The 15,168-nt window shown below is 36.4% G+C and overlaps 1 protein-coding gene across 2 annotated transcripts; it reads right to left on the reverse strand.

Moving 5' to 3' along the window:
* Nucleotides 1-257: 257 nt before the first annotated feature.
* Nucleotides 258-10,286, reverse strand: LOC149741168 (LIM and SH3 domain protein 1-like). 2 transcript variants are annotated; one of them, XM_089875377.1, is made up of 12 exons: nt 10,173-10,286; nt 6,902-6,965; nt 5,575-5,669; nt 4,566-4,602; nt 3,749-3,795; nt 3,363-3,404; nt 2,795-2,815; nt 2,577-2,616; nt 2,082-2,122; nt 1,564-1,698; nt 1,228-1,269; nt 258-1,058 (listed from the first exon to the last, which is right to left on the reverse strand). In XM_089875377.1, exons 2-12 carry the CDS (start codon nt 6,942-6,944, stop codon nt 891-893), a joined length of 711 nt encoding a protein of 236 aa, XP_089731503.1. In that variant the 5' UTR covers nt 6,945-6,965; nt 10,173-10,286; the 3' UTR covers nt 258-890. The 2 variants fall into 2 exon arrangements, with proteins under 2 accessions (XP_089731503.1, XP_089731496.1); XM_089875370.1 differs by lacking the exon at nt 10,173-10,286 and adding an exon at nt 8,797-8,933.
* Between the last annotated feature and the right edge of the window lie 4,882 nt (nt 10,287-15,168).

Consider the following 15,168-nt stretch of genomic DNA (forward strand, 5'->3'; position numbering starts at 1 on the left):
ACAGACGCTGATGCACTATCTAGTATGATGGGGGGAGATGGGACACTTTTTAACTCTATTTTCTCATCCCATTTAGTAGTAAACAAAAAACATTCAAAGAAATATGAAACTATATCCTCGTGACTCTCATAGACCGTTGTTAATTGTTTAAAACACGATCAGGATATCTGGATATTATGTGCTAAAGGTGTCCCATCTTCCCCCACCCTACTATATATTCTATACACGTATCTTAATACAAAAACCACACAAAGCAATTCGCTTCTGTCACCAGGTTGTATTTGAGTCAATGAGTGTTAGAACATCTGTAACAAATTAGCAGTTTGTGCCGAATTCGAGTGGGGAGTTTACGAAAGTAAAAGCAGCGTCCGTTCGTCAGCAGGTATTTTAACCAAGCGAAGGTTAGTTAAATAAAAACCGCAGTATACGGAATATTAAACCGAGCGAAGACATGTACATTCTTACAATTTAGTAGCAAATGCAGAAATATACGCAATATGTATGTGTGGTGTATATAATGGTATTTGTCGCTTGGAATGATTTGTGTTGGAATGTACCGAGAAACGGAATGCTTCAAATTTAGCACGAAATAAAAATATTTTGGGATAACTTTTACATAGAGATTACTTTTGCCTCAGTTTTGATGTATACCAAACAAAATACATCATTAAAAGCCTATTTCCCGTTTTGTGTATGCATGCTTACGAAGAGTAAATAGCAGTTCACATATTGTGTAGAATAGTTTTGAAGTGCCATTTCTTCATTTGAGTAGAGCGCATGTAAAAAACTTTTGTCAGCATTTTCCATTCTGTGTTGCGGGTCATTTTAATCGAGTTACAGAGCAGTTCATAGCATTAGGTGTCACGCTGTTTTGCTTTGTGGTAAATCTGTTAAACTTTCTGTACATAGTTGCTCGGAAACATCCCGTAAGCTCCTGTTCTTGCATTTCTTCCTTCCATCCACCCCTCGTCTATAACCGTCACATCAATCAACTTATCGCCTTCTTGTATTGAGACTTCGTCGTCGTCAGCAGCGGCGTAGTCGTATATAGCTACGTACTGTTAGGGTGGGAAAATTTTAGATGTGAATATATTGTTTTATAGTAAGGGTTAGTAAAAACTGCGTCACTGCATGAGAGTATATATATATCAAAGCAAGACACGCGGCAATTGAAGTGGTCACAAATAAAGTTGTGTTCATTCATTGATATAACATAAAACAACGAACCTTCGGTGTTGTAGTAGGTGACTTCGCTTGTACTGGAGGTGGCTGCACATAAACGTATATTTATCAAACTGTAGTATTGTGGGGTAAGGTGGGTGCCTTCACCACATGATATTCTATATTTGTAACCGTGTTTTAAACAATAAAAACAAAGTTATCATTTCTATAAAATTAGAGTACTGAGTTGTAAGATGGGATACCTTTAGCACCTAGATCCCAATTGTTTAAAACACGATCAGGATATTTGGATATTATGTGCTAAAAGTGTCCCGTTACCCTACCCTACTATATGCAGTACTATATAGTCGAGCCGTAGCTAATAAATGACCTCCCGCTTACCGGTTGGGCTACTACTGGTGCAGGTGGTTGTGGTTGCGGTGCAGAATACGCAGGTGCGCTACCTGGCGGCGCTCTTCTGTTGACAATATTTTCCACGGGGACTGGACCGTCACGACCGACTTCATGGGGCGCCGTCTAGGGGTGAAAAGAGAAAATACAAAAAAGACTTTTCTTGTTAACCACAGTGGAGATGCATAAACGAGTATCGGTTTTGTCATGCTCCAACTTGTGTTTATTTATGCTGCTCTTATGCCTTGCTTTTTTATCTGGTTGATTTCAATAAAAACATTACAGCTAAAATACAAGACATAATTAACTGGATTTTTTTACATTTTAGATTAAAATACTAAAATCAAATTCAATACGGTCCTTAATTAAAATGATAACATTGGTATTGGCATATGTGATGTTTTAATCTTAAAACATAGAACCAAAAAAGAGAGTTTTATGTATGGGTTGTTATGGTCATGACATCTTGCTTAGCGTCAAATTACACTTTGGAACACGGTGGTAAATACCTGGTAGCTAATGTTAGATGCAAGTTTCGAGGCTTGGGTCGCTAAAAAACAAGTTATGTTATTGTAAGCTATTAATGAAATTCTAAAACTTTGGCCTTTGGCCACTTTCAATGTATAGTACTGTTTGAGAAGACGGGACACCTTTATAGCACATAACATCTAAATATCCTGATCGTGTTTTAAACAATTAATAACGGTCTATAGAAGTAGTAAAGATACGGTGTTATGATTTATAAATTTTCTGCGTTTACTACCAAATGGTACGGGAAAATAGAATGAAAAGTGTTCCATCCATATTCTACATAAGCTTTCACTAAGTTCGGATTCCCTTTATTAAATAACTTTTATCTTAAACGCACTTGTAATAAAGACCAAAGTGAAAAACGCCTGGCAATAGCTTGTGCTTATGTTTTGAGAACGTATTCAATATAATGAACCTAAGCCACCTCCATTTAAGTTAATGTTGCAATTGGAGTTTACTATTAAACATTTTACCTGTTCTGCTTGATACTGTTTCTGCCACCTGAGTGAAATCCTATTGATGGAAAATAAAATTTGAACATTATTTGTAAGAATTTATAAAAAAAAGGTAAAACAAAAGGGAAAATATGAAACAAAATGTGTTTTTACAATAACGGAGATTATGCATATTCAAATTGCATTAAGCTAAGATTACCACTGTAGTTAATCACTAAACAACATGCAAGACAAACCTTTAGAGCGTTCATCTTGTCCTGAAAATAAAACAATCAACGTTAGATTGCAACTTCACAAAGCATAACATGTATAAATACTTGTATTAAACAACGAGGGGATATATAGTAGGGTGGGGAATAATGGGACACCTTTGGCACATAATAACCAGATATCCTGATCTTGTTTTAAACAATTAACAACGGTCTATGAGAGTCATGAGGACATAGTTTCATATTTCTTTGCATTTTATTTGTTTACTAATAAATGGGACGAGAAAATAGAGTTAAAAAGTGTCCCATCTTCCCCATCCTACTGTATAGTACTTTGGGGTAAGACTGGATCCCTTAGCAAATACATCCTGTATTTGCTAATCGTGTTTTGAATAATTAACAAATATTTGAGGCATGAGGACACGGTTATTTAATTCTGTAAATCCTATATGTTTACTATCGAATAAGACGATAAAAAAAAAGAATGAAAACGTGTTCCATCTTTCCCAAACCATATCTAAAAATGCACAAAAAAGCACGTTTGACATCGAACGTTGAGGACCAAAACAGGTTGGTTATAAAACACGTTGTTTACCTTTCTGTATACTACTTCGGATTGATTTTTCTGTTGTTGGGCCTATATAGGGGAATTAAAAAATATGTTTAGTCGTACTCATGCGGTTTTGAAAAAGCAGGTAAAATTTTAAGATAAAAGTGAAAACCTCTACAAGAGTCTACATAACAAATTCTGATTTAAAATTCAGTTGTTGTTTGCTAAACTAATATTTAACAAGCAGTTATACCAATATTAAAACGATAAATGTAAATATATTTGGTTAAAAATTAGAAGAATTAAAAATATGTTCAAATATTTTAACAAAAAGTAAACTTTTCCGAGATAAGGTAAACGGTTTCTATATATAACAGATTCCTAATGTAACTTTACTGAAACCAGGTTGTCGGAAATTTATAAATACTTACAAGTCGTTTATTTTCCGGTGTGTCTGAAACAGCAGTGAATCTCGTGGCTGAAAATAAAAGTAAATAATATGATTCATGTTTTGTCTAGATTTTTATGGGACCATGTTACGGGAACGTGGGACCAAATTTATTATGTCTACGTTATTACCTTTTAGGCCATAGAAAAGATTTAATTGTAATTTGCCACAAGCGTAAGTGGAATGATACTGGAGTGCTGTGGGGGAAGATGGGACACCTTTAGCACATAATATTCAAATATACTGATCGTGTTTTAAGCAATTAACAACGGTCTGTGGAAGTCGTAAGGATACGGTTTTAAAATTTTTTGAATGTTCTTTGTTTACTACTACATAGGATGAAAAAAAGAATGAAAAGTTGTCCCATCTTCCCCCACCCTATTATATATTAGTTATGGGTAGCTTTACTCTATATTGGTGAGGCCCGACAGCGCGGCACGCCAGGGGACCTGCAGGGGTTCAGGTCATAGTTTGCCCAGTGCCCACTATATAAAAATGTGTAACAAATTGAATTGAGTTCACGCACTGATTAGTAATTGCCTAAAGTCTGTTGAATAAATGAATAAAAACGTAACTTATTTATCCTTGCATGCCAGGGCAACAACAGTGGTTATAATACGGGTGTTCTTTTTCATACACCTCGTGTCTACTTACAAGTTACCATGTATGTAACTTTTTGAGTCATTTTAAAAATTAAACATAACACAAGCTTTCTTTTTCAGGTATTCGCAGGCAGTCGTACACATGAAACACCGGTCATTAAACACTACAACACAGATTATAAACTACAAGATACTTACTTGGGTAGTGTGTGTTGCAGTATGGAAGTTTGTTGTACTGAAAAGGGATGATAAAATAAAATATAACGCTAATAATGATAATAGATATAAGAAATATAACTTTAGTTATCTAAGATTTCATACCGATAAATTAGGCACATTTGGATTCAATATCGAAAACTGTTGTAATCAAAACAAGAGAGCAGATTTCTAATAAATGGACACAAACAAATACAATGTGTTTCTCTAATATCCGATAATTTCAATCTTGTAACAAATACAAGTTAACAAAAACCTAAAATGATTTATTTAGTAGAGCAATATTTATAAATATGTCCCATAGCGTTGTAGAGAATAGTACTGTGGGGTAAGATGGGATATTGTTGCTACCTAAAATCCCATGTTTCCCAACCTTGTTTTAACAATTAACAACGCTCTTTTAGAGTGGTGAGGCTAAGGTTATATCATTATGTAAATAATATTTGTTAACTACTAAACGCGACGAGAAAAGAGAAAGAAATCTTTTTCCAACGTTTTCATAGCCCACCCAAATATATAGAAAGACAGTTTATACGCTAGTTGGCGTTTTATTTTATATTTGAACGACGAAAGCAAAATCAATCACCATCATACAACCTGTCCCATATATTCCCGTGTGTTTCGTATAATTGCGCTTGCTTCACGTTTTATGCATTATTGTGACAGCTTTATTAGTCAGTAATCGCAAGCAAGGTCGTTAAACATTGAAAACTGATTAATTGGCAATAAAAATGGCAGCTACCATTGTAGGCGTATGTGTCCATGGACAAGACTGTTACCAAAAACTGCCTCAACCGAATGGTCACTAATGGGTTGTCCAAATTATCAACCATAAATAAAAATCCCAAAATACAATCCGTGACAAATTACATACGTGGTAACTCGTAAACGAGCACATGGTGTATGAAACAGAACACCCGTGTGAAACGACTGTCATTCCCCCGCCACGCGGGGATAAATAAGTTACATTATCTCGTTTAAAGCCACTTACCCCCTTATAAGTCTTCATAGTAAGTTTGAGGTTACATGTCTCGCACGTGAAGCAGGATTTGTGCCACGTCTTGTCCAAGCACGAAAGCTTTTCCGCTGGAAATAAACAATAAAATGATAAACCATTGCACGTTAAATATAAATTAGTCACACTATGTATATTATCCTATCATAAGTAATCGGCCGACTCTTGTGTACACCGTAACCGTACGGCGTGTAGTAGTATACTGCATTTTAGGGCTGTTATGTGTTACATTTTAAAGATACAATTTTTAAACCCGAAAACGTTTCGGTCAAGGAACTGCGTTTTATAGTAACATATACAGTAACATAGAGAAATAACCGACAGCGGTCGATGGTGCATTTAGGGGTACGAGAATATCTTATGGTATACAATTTGTTGGACTTGATTTTAGTCTGTTACGTTTTCGTAGCACCAGAAAAACACAAAACTAAAGGTGGGTGAATGCATTTATTTCGGATGGCTTTTCGGTTTTAGACATGAAGGCACTTAGACCATCGATTTCTAGTGACGTCATTCGTAGACACATCGATTCTGCATTAAACTGCTCCGTAACTAATCCGCAAATCGAATTACTGCTGCGGAAATCTAACCTGATTTACCACGAAATAAAATGTGTCGAAAATAGAAGAAATTCGGGCTGATGTTTCGCGTAAACATCTGGATGTAGATGTTAAAAGAGATGGGCACGAAACCACAATTGGTATTGATGAATGATAAACGCGGGGAAACGTCAGTCGTTATAACACGGGTGTTCTGTTTCATACACCTCGTGCTCGCTTACGAATTACCACGAATGTAACTTTTTGGGACAGGCAATGACTCATGTATTTAAGGACGGAGTAGGGCGCAATGTTCTTACTCAGAGCTTATGGGGTCCAATACCATGTCAATTAATGAAAGAAATTCACTAAATTTGCCCATGCAGTCATTTATTGGAATTAATTAATTAAAAGTGTATTCGATTCCAAATTCGCCGATGCTATTTTTTAAGCTTTAAAACATATTATTGAATTGTGTAGGCCTATACCTTTGAAACTTTTGGTTATGCTGTTGTAGGAGTATAATGGCAAAGATAAAAGATTGTCATGTGTATTAGGGTGGGGTAGGATACGATATATATTTCATTCGGTAGTAAACAAAGAACATTTACAAAATGATATAACCGTATCCTTACGACTTTAAAATAGCTTTGTTCATTGTTAAAAACAAGATCCAAAATATTGGATTTTGTTGCAAAAAGAAAAGCCACCCTCCCCCGTACTACTATAGATACCCTACTATTTTGCATGCAAGTTAAACTTACTGGGGTAGACCGTCTTCTTGCATCTTGCACACGGGGGATTCATGTTAAATACTTAAACTTAAACCTGGGAAAAATATAATGTTGTGTTAATATTTCAGTTGCTGAAAACGTGAATAGATTAGTTTTGGCACAAAGTTTACAAAGTAACAGCAATATAAGAACTCAACCAATAGCTAATACCAAGCCCATAGCCCAATACCGAACCTATAAACCTACTACCGAGCCAACTAACCAATTACCGAGCCTATTCACCTACTACCGAGCCTACTAACCAATTACCGAGCCCATTCACCTACTACCGAGCCTCCAAAGCTACTACCGAGCCTATTATCAAGCAGCATAGCCTACTAGTCTACTACAATTCAGTCTACTACCGAGTTAGTAATTTAAAAGTTGCTCTAGCAGCTACAACGCCAATGCATTTCCTTTATCACTGGTTCAATAATTTCCGACACAACAACGACGAAACACTCAGGCCAGTGATCTGTATCAAGCGTTTCCTAACTTTTTAAATCGCCATATAAGGATTAAAATGACAAAGAATCTAGGAAATTAATGCAATGACTCATCTTAATATAGTGAGGCTAAATAGTTGGCATAACGTATAGTACAGTGAGGGAGGAATGGGACACCTTTTCGTTTCATTTTCTCGTCTCATTTGATGGTAAACAAAATACATTTAAAGAATTATAAAACCGTATCCTCACGACTTCCACTGACTGGTGTTGCTTGTTTAAAACACGATCAAGATATTTGTATCATATCTGCAGAAGGTTCCCCACTTCCCCCACCCCACTATATGCTCCATGTGTATTATGAACGGAATAACACTCACTGCTACGCTTGACCAAGCTCTATTATTCCATACAAAATCTCTTTAAACAGCGCGGTTATCCGCGCTTCAAAAATCCCATTGTCCCGAACAATAGCGTGGTCACAAATTGTTTCAAGCTGGTTATTTAAGAATGAAAACTCTTCCAAGCTTTGATAGCGAACGAGTTGTTTTTACTTTTTATATAGTAGGGTGGGGGAAGATTTTGGTAGTAAACAAGGAAAATTCAACCAATTATAAAACTCTATCCTCACGACTCCCGTAGACCGTTGTTAATTGTTTAAAACACCTTTAATTTTGTTTTAATCACATTTTCTTTTTAACTGGAGCTTTTTATCCATAGCGTGTTTTAACAACTGTCGTTTTACTGTTGTTCCTTTTTTTCGTTGTTTTAATAATTTGATCTTCGCTATCGAAAACAAGCGACAACAAAACGCACAAATTCCGTTTTACTAGATTATGGTTTGTAACGTTATATGTATATATTACGTCAGGTGTGACGTTTCCACGTTGGCAGCAACAAACAAAACGAATGTTCTTCAAAAGCGATAGAGCGTGACAGTTAAATATGCGTGTATACATGACTCTATTTATAGTAGCTATATACAGATTGAATAAGACACTGGCAAGGCCAATTAAGGCGATATATATACAGTGGGAAGGGGAATATGGAACACATTTTTCTTCTATTTTCTCGCCCCATTTGAAAGTAAACAAAGAACATTTAGAAATTTATAAAACCTTATCCTCATGACTCCCATAGACCATTGTCAATTGTTCGAAACACGACCAGGATGTTTGGATATTACGTGCTAAAGGTGTCCCGTTTTCCCCATTCTACCATATATTTTATAGCACTCCATTAGTTAGACTTAATTTGGCTGTTACATTTATGGTGGCACTTGATCCTAACTATTACTATGTTACAAGAATCGTCCAACTTCATAAGAACTCGATCAGGGCCTAATTCTTATTCATGGAACCATATATCATACATATACAGATTTATACGCATGTATTTTAACTTGAGCAGTCAATATGGGCTACACGTAAGCTGACTTACCTAATACGATTTCATGTCAAACTGTCAATATATCCAATAACTATCGTAGTCTTTTTAAAGAACTTAAATTCGAATCCCAAAAGGCATTACCTAATCCTTAGCGGTAACGTATACCCTCATATGTCTGTAATGTAAGTTACTTACACCAATTTGTTGGCGTATTATTACCTCCGCTCCTTTGGGCCGCGACAGACGAGTTATCAAAGTAGTGACACAATTTAGCACGCATCATGCTAAATTTAGACTTTAACCGCACGTACACAAAATACATTACGCAGCATGTGTGCAAATATTAATTTCCGTTCGCTACGAAACACAGACAACTATAGAAAACTGCATAGAACCTCTAAAAAACAACCGCCAAGATCAGCTATCATTGAATACGAGTAGTCCTTGAAAAATGTTATATGGCCATCAATTTAAACAACCTATAAATGCGGATAGTAATTTCCGTTCGGCACAAAATCCAGGCAACTATACTGGTTTATCAATGAAGCAAAGTTTACTATTCTAAACCGCGCCAGCGCACTTGAGACTTTAACAGCAGACCTGCCTTTTCCGGTCTAGTTTGTACCAGCAACAGGCCGATGAACGTAAACTGAACATAAATTATTAAATCCCAATACATTTAAACCGCTAGGCCAATTAGCAGGATATTGCTCCATGTAAATAAACAGACAATAAACTCCGAGACCAATTACCCCGTTTAAGACTACAGTTGTCAGATTTGCTGATTTAAGACGGTTCAATCTAACGCAGCAGTTGGTCGCCTTTTATGGTAAGATCCCACGACTGCTCGCAAGCTTGTGTAAGCACTCCCTGGCAACAACTACGTAATCAAAGCTGGTCCAGCCTTAAACCATGTAATTAAATCGTTCGTCATAATCTGTCCAATATGCTTAAGGTATTACAGCGCTTATTGCAGGTTGCGTAACATATCGTAGTGAAAGGTGGGCGTTGCTTGTTTTGAATGAATGAATGTAACTTGCCTGGCGTGAAAACGGCAGTTATATAACACGGATGTTGTGTTTCAAACACCTTGTGCCAGCTTACAAGTTTCCTCGGTTTATAGTGCTCTAAATTTAAACCCTTTCGTAAACAAAACGCAGCTGCAATCTTAAAAGGCTCAAGTAGTTATAACAGCTCAACAATACTTCGCAAAACGAAAAGTGCTTTTTATAAGGACCTATATACCCTGTTACTGTATTGCCCCATAACATACCACCATAGAAACAAAGATATGAGATTTCCAAGCAATACTGCGATGTTAATAAATAATACTTTCATTTTAGCAGGCAACACTTTCTATTCTATGGTCACCTTGCTAAAAGAAAGTAATATCCGGGTGTAGTCAAATACAAGCTCACATACAATACCTGAAGATACTGTTTCAGTTTTTTTCCTCTACCCTACCACTGCAGTCATTATCAATCACTAAAACAATGCACTTTACAGCATAGCGTATAAGCGGCAAATATAACGCGTAGTAATCTCATGGCGTTTGAAAATGGGCGTCGTTTCAACGTCATTCGCTCAGAGTTTGTTTACAGCAGTTTGCGTTTCTTCTTCAAGAAGCTGAACTACGATGCAGACATCGGCACACCCGCAGCGCAAGCTTTGTTTTTTTGGCAAACATCCTCATTAACTCAAAGAACCCGCTGCGCCAACCGAGCGTAACTTGCCCAAGACACGGCTTCGTTATCGAGGCGGTCGTATCTACATCGGTAATGATCGGAAATGAAAAACAACATTCTTGACATTATTTGCTTACGCGATACCGATAGGCGAAATACCTCGAACCTCAAATCACGCCCTCTCTACCTCCGTATTAAACTTCATGTGGAGGAAAAACTGAACGCCTTCTACTTAATTAAATCAATGATAAAGTTTCAAGTCACTAAATTCCTCCTGTTCAGTTCCGTCACACCCTGCGGGCTTTAATGTTTGCTTGGTCGATTTTGTTTTGCGCCTAAAATGGCATTCTCTCTGTCGCAGTTCTGCTGTGCACTCAGGCAGAACTTACCTGCTCAGAACGCCGTCTAGCGGCACTAAATTCTTGCATGCTTAACTAACTTATGTGCTCACACTACACTTGGCACACATTGAGTTAACAAACGAAAGCTTAACAGAATTTTTATTTATCACTTCGAAAACGATAGTAAACTATATGTTTTTAAAAAACTTAAAGAAAATAATCAATAGACAAACGACAGTTTTTAAAACACGCTATGGACAAAAAGGATGCACTAAGACTAAGTGCATGAAACAGAACATAACGATTATAACGACTGCTGTTTCCGGCTACGCGAGAATAAATAAGTTACATTCGTTTATTCTCAAAACCGGACAGTTTCTTGGGTTGCATCAGTAAATGAGAAAAAAATGAAATTGGACAACAAAGTATACAGTAGGGTGGGGGAAGACGGGACACCTTTTAACTCTAGTTTCTCGTCTAATATAGTAGTAAACAAAGAACATTCACAGAATTATAAAACCGTATCCCCAAACTCACATAGACCGTTCTTAATTGTTTAAAACACGATCAGGATATTTAGATAGTATGTGCTAAAGGTGTCCCATCTTACCCAACCCTACTATATTCAAATGCTATTAACCGATGGGTCGTGACCAACATTCGTTCTCTACTTCATTTGACTTTCTCCTACTAAAGCTGTGTCAACCATTTTGCTCGTTATTGTAAAAGTTAAACGTTTTTGTGGTACGCTTGAAAATGCTATGAGAAACGTGGTTTCTGAAATTGGGTCGATATTTTTTTGTGTGAGTTCATTCATGCTTTTAGTGGCAATCAACTTACGTTTAAAATTTGGGGGCCAATTAATTCAGGCTTTATCATTTTGCGACATTGTATTTGGGTTTAACATTTGCCAGCATTCAGCTTCAATTTTTGGCAATTGATTCAAGCTTGAATTCTTAAAGGCAATTTATTTTTGCTCAATAGTAAAACAACAACCGTAAAAACACGCTATGGAAGATGTGGAAACATATGAAAAGTGCGGCTGTTGCTATATAATAGGGTGAGGGAAGATAGGACATTTGTTGTTTTTTTCACGTCCCATTTAATAGTAAACAAACAACGTTCAAAGAATTTTGTAACTGTATCCCCACGACTATAATAGACCGTTGGTAATTGTTTAAAACACGATCAGGATATTTGGATATTCTGTGCAAAAAAGCTCATTACTCCACAGTACTCTACACGCATTATATGTTATGCATATTTTAAAATCCTATATGCAGATATGGATCGTTGGCTTAACCAAGTTTGGCATCATGGTGTACAGTAGTTCTCTCCATTACCAACTCCACGGTTCTCACATTATCCCATGCTGCCGTGGACTCCTATACATGTTTCAAATTGCGGTCACCCGACTGTCAATGCCGCCTTAGTAAATAATGCATGCACTTCTAATGTCACATTATTAACAACTAGCTCGGGCCTTGTGTTCCGGGTAATTAAATCGCAACATTTAATCTCTTCATGGTAAAGGACTGCTTGAAATGGTAACTATATGGTTTTATTGATAGTACTGTGGGGTAAGATGGATACTGTTGGCACATAATATCCCATATTTCCTAATCTAGTTTTTAACAAATAACAATTATCGTTACTAAGATTATGTAATTCTTTAAATAATCTTTGTACAAAATAAGGCGATAAAGGAGAATAAAACATGTCCCATCTTGCCCCAACCTGATGATATGTAGTTATATAATGATAAACATATTTTGATCATGTGTGTACATTTATGCAAATTTCCAATAATCTATAAAGTAGCGAGTCAGCAGAAAAAAGTTCAACATGTTTGTTTTCATGCGCCAGTAATGCAGAAGCCAAGTCGGTAAAGTTGTGATGCAATACAGAGTCAAACTATTAAAGAAATTCAATAAAACGAAACCCATTCTCCGCTCGACTTCAATTTAATAGAACTCTATATTTTCTGGCATTAAATCTAAACACTGTGAAAAAATGAGACAAAATATAAAGTATGCAATTCCATGCTTCATTTGGTATCTGTATTGGAAATGATAATTTGATAAAAACTCGATAAAAACTGGCTCGCTGTTTAAATGTTTCGGTTATAGATTAAAGGCATGGGTTGACAGAACATAAAGAATTTTTAAGAGTAATGAGGTAACTCTGGTTAAACCACATGACACCTTATGTTTGGCTTGATGTTAAACCTAACTGATAAAGAATGTTTAAGTTTTGTAAGAAGCAACTGTAAATAAATCTCGCGGATCAGACCCGGTCGGCTGCTTAGATAGTTTGAAATTATATAGTAGGTTGGGGAAAGATGGGACACCTTTTCATTCGCCCAATTTGGCAGTAAACAAAGAAAATGCAAAGAATTATAAAAGCGTATCCTCACGACTCTCCTAGATCGTTGTTAATTGTTTAAAAGTCGATCAGGATATTTGGATATCATGTGCCAAAGGTGTACCATCTTCCCCCACCCTACTATATTTGAATAAAGAGACTGACGATGCCACCATTTAGGAAAAGTATGTAAATTTTATTATATAGTTGCTAGGACTTGATTTTGTCTGTTCTGTCGTAGCACCAGGTTCTTTGGTAAAAGACTTTAATTATAGAAAGTTTAAGTTTTTATATCTTTTTTTAATTAAAAATCCACAATAACCGTTTGAACGGGTAGTTAGGAGCCCGATAAATATCGAACATATTTATAAATTGATTGACATATTCCTAGGGCATGAACGCATTCAATGTGCAACAGACAGTGAACAACCACTTGATATAAATCCAATTGCAAACGAAGCAAAGAAAAGCGAGCCACAGAAAGAAGAAGGGAGCATCAACACGAAAGATATGCGGTATTGGCATTTAGCACCTCGGAGACGAAGGTTCATTTAGTCTTGGTCTTTATTGGGTAAGAAGTCTCCTGGGCATTTAAGGTGTTGCGGCGAAAGAAATAATTCAGCTCGTGCGGCGTGTGCTGTGGTAGTAGGTGTCTTTTTAAGTGTGTGTGTATATTATGTAAGGGCTAGAAATGTGTCGTATTCTGTTACTTTACACGATAAAAGAAGGCATACTAAACAGTTCTTCCAGATAATAAACTCTGGTATATGGTCAAGATTTTGTATTAGAAGTAAAGCTGAATTAAATGTACCTCCTGCATACAAGATATTGTAAGTTTGCACAACATTAGTTCCAATTTTGTTCTGCTCAAAATTAAAAGTTGGAAAAAAGGACCAAAAATAATTTTGGAATAGGAATACTATACATGTAGGAAGTGTTCAGTGAATTAATTAAGGTATAACTTTTTACTTTCAACTTATAATGCATTGGGCGATTGATAAAATTTCACCCTACAAAAGTATAGTGGGGGAAGGTAGGACACCTTTAGCTCATAATATCCAAATATCCTAATCGTGTTTTAAACAAATAACAACGGGCTATGGAAGGCATGAGGATATACTTTCGTAATTCTTTGAGTGTTCTTTGTTTACTACCAATCGAGACGAGAAAATAGAATGAACAGGCGTCCCATCTTCCCCCCACCCTACTATATGTTCCTTATGTGCATGTAATACTACATTGAAGCACTTTTGGGAATATTACATTTAAACACATATATTTCCTATGTGCATCAAAACAAGCACTTTTCGGGCATTCTCTCCTTGTAGGGTTGTAGGCTATATTGACCAGCGTGATTTCCTAAGCGGTCGTCAGCAGGTCGATACCATCTTCGGGTCGACGCCTCGGTTGGTATTATCCCTCAGGAATAACCTGTTCACGGTTCCTGTTATCTCATGCATAGGACACGCGTAATCCTGACCACGCTCAGTGTTTTGCAGGATTTCTTTTGCGCATAAACAACGACTTAAAGGGAATTAATTTGCGAGTGTATTTGTGTTTCGTGTTATTGTGCCAACGTTGGTGGAATATCTGTAAAGTAAGTTTATAGTAGGGTGGGGAGAGAAGGTGGGACGCCTGTTCATTCTATTTTCTCGTCCAATTTGATATTAAAATAAGAACATTCAAAGAAATATTAAACTATATCCTCACGGCTCCATATAGACCGTTCTTAATTGTTTAAAACACGATCAGGATGTTTGGATATTATAAAGGTGTCCCATCTCCCCCTTTCTGCTACAGGAGTTGTGACCGATTCGTTCGACAAAGCTGTATATTATTAAGATCTTTGTCCCAACTATTTCATTACGCAGTATCAGAAAATAATTACGCCTATATAAAGTTTCAAACTTATAATTATAATAACCCTTTACACGTTTATATTACGACAAGTGTCGTTTTACCGTTACTTTCGATCTTTTTATGTTTTATCGTGGTATATTTTACCCTTATGTAAGCAAAGACACAAAATATTG

Source organism: Ciona robusta, chromosome 1 (genome assembly GCF_009617815.1).
Source record: "Ciona robusta chromosome 1, ASM961781v2".
Lineage (NCBI taxonomy): Eukaryota > Metazoa > Chordata > Ascidiacea > Phlebobranchia > Cionidae > Ciona > Ciona robusta.

Coding starts and splice junctions, on each gene's coding strand:
- LOC149741168 (XM_089875377.1), bottom strand. CDS start 6,944: ATGAATCCCCCGTGTGCAAGATGCAAGAAGACGGTCTACCCCA. Junction 4,603..5,574: donor CTATGAAGACTTATAAGGGG/GTAAGTGGCTTT, acceptor ATCCCTTTTCAG/TACAACAAACTTCCATACTG. Junction 1,270..1,563: donor CACCAGTAGTAGCCCAACCG/GTAAGCGGGAGG, acceptor GTTTATGTGCAG/CCACCTCCAGTACAAGCGAA.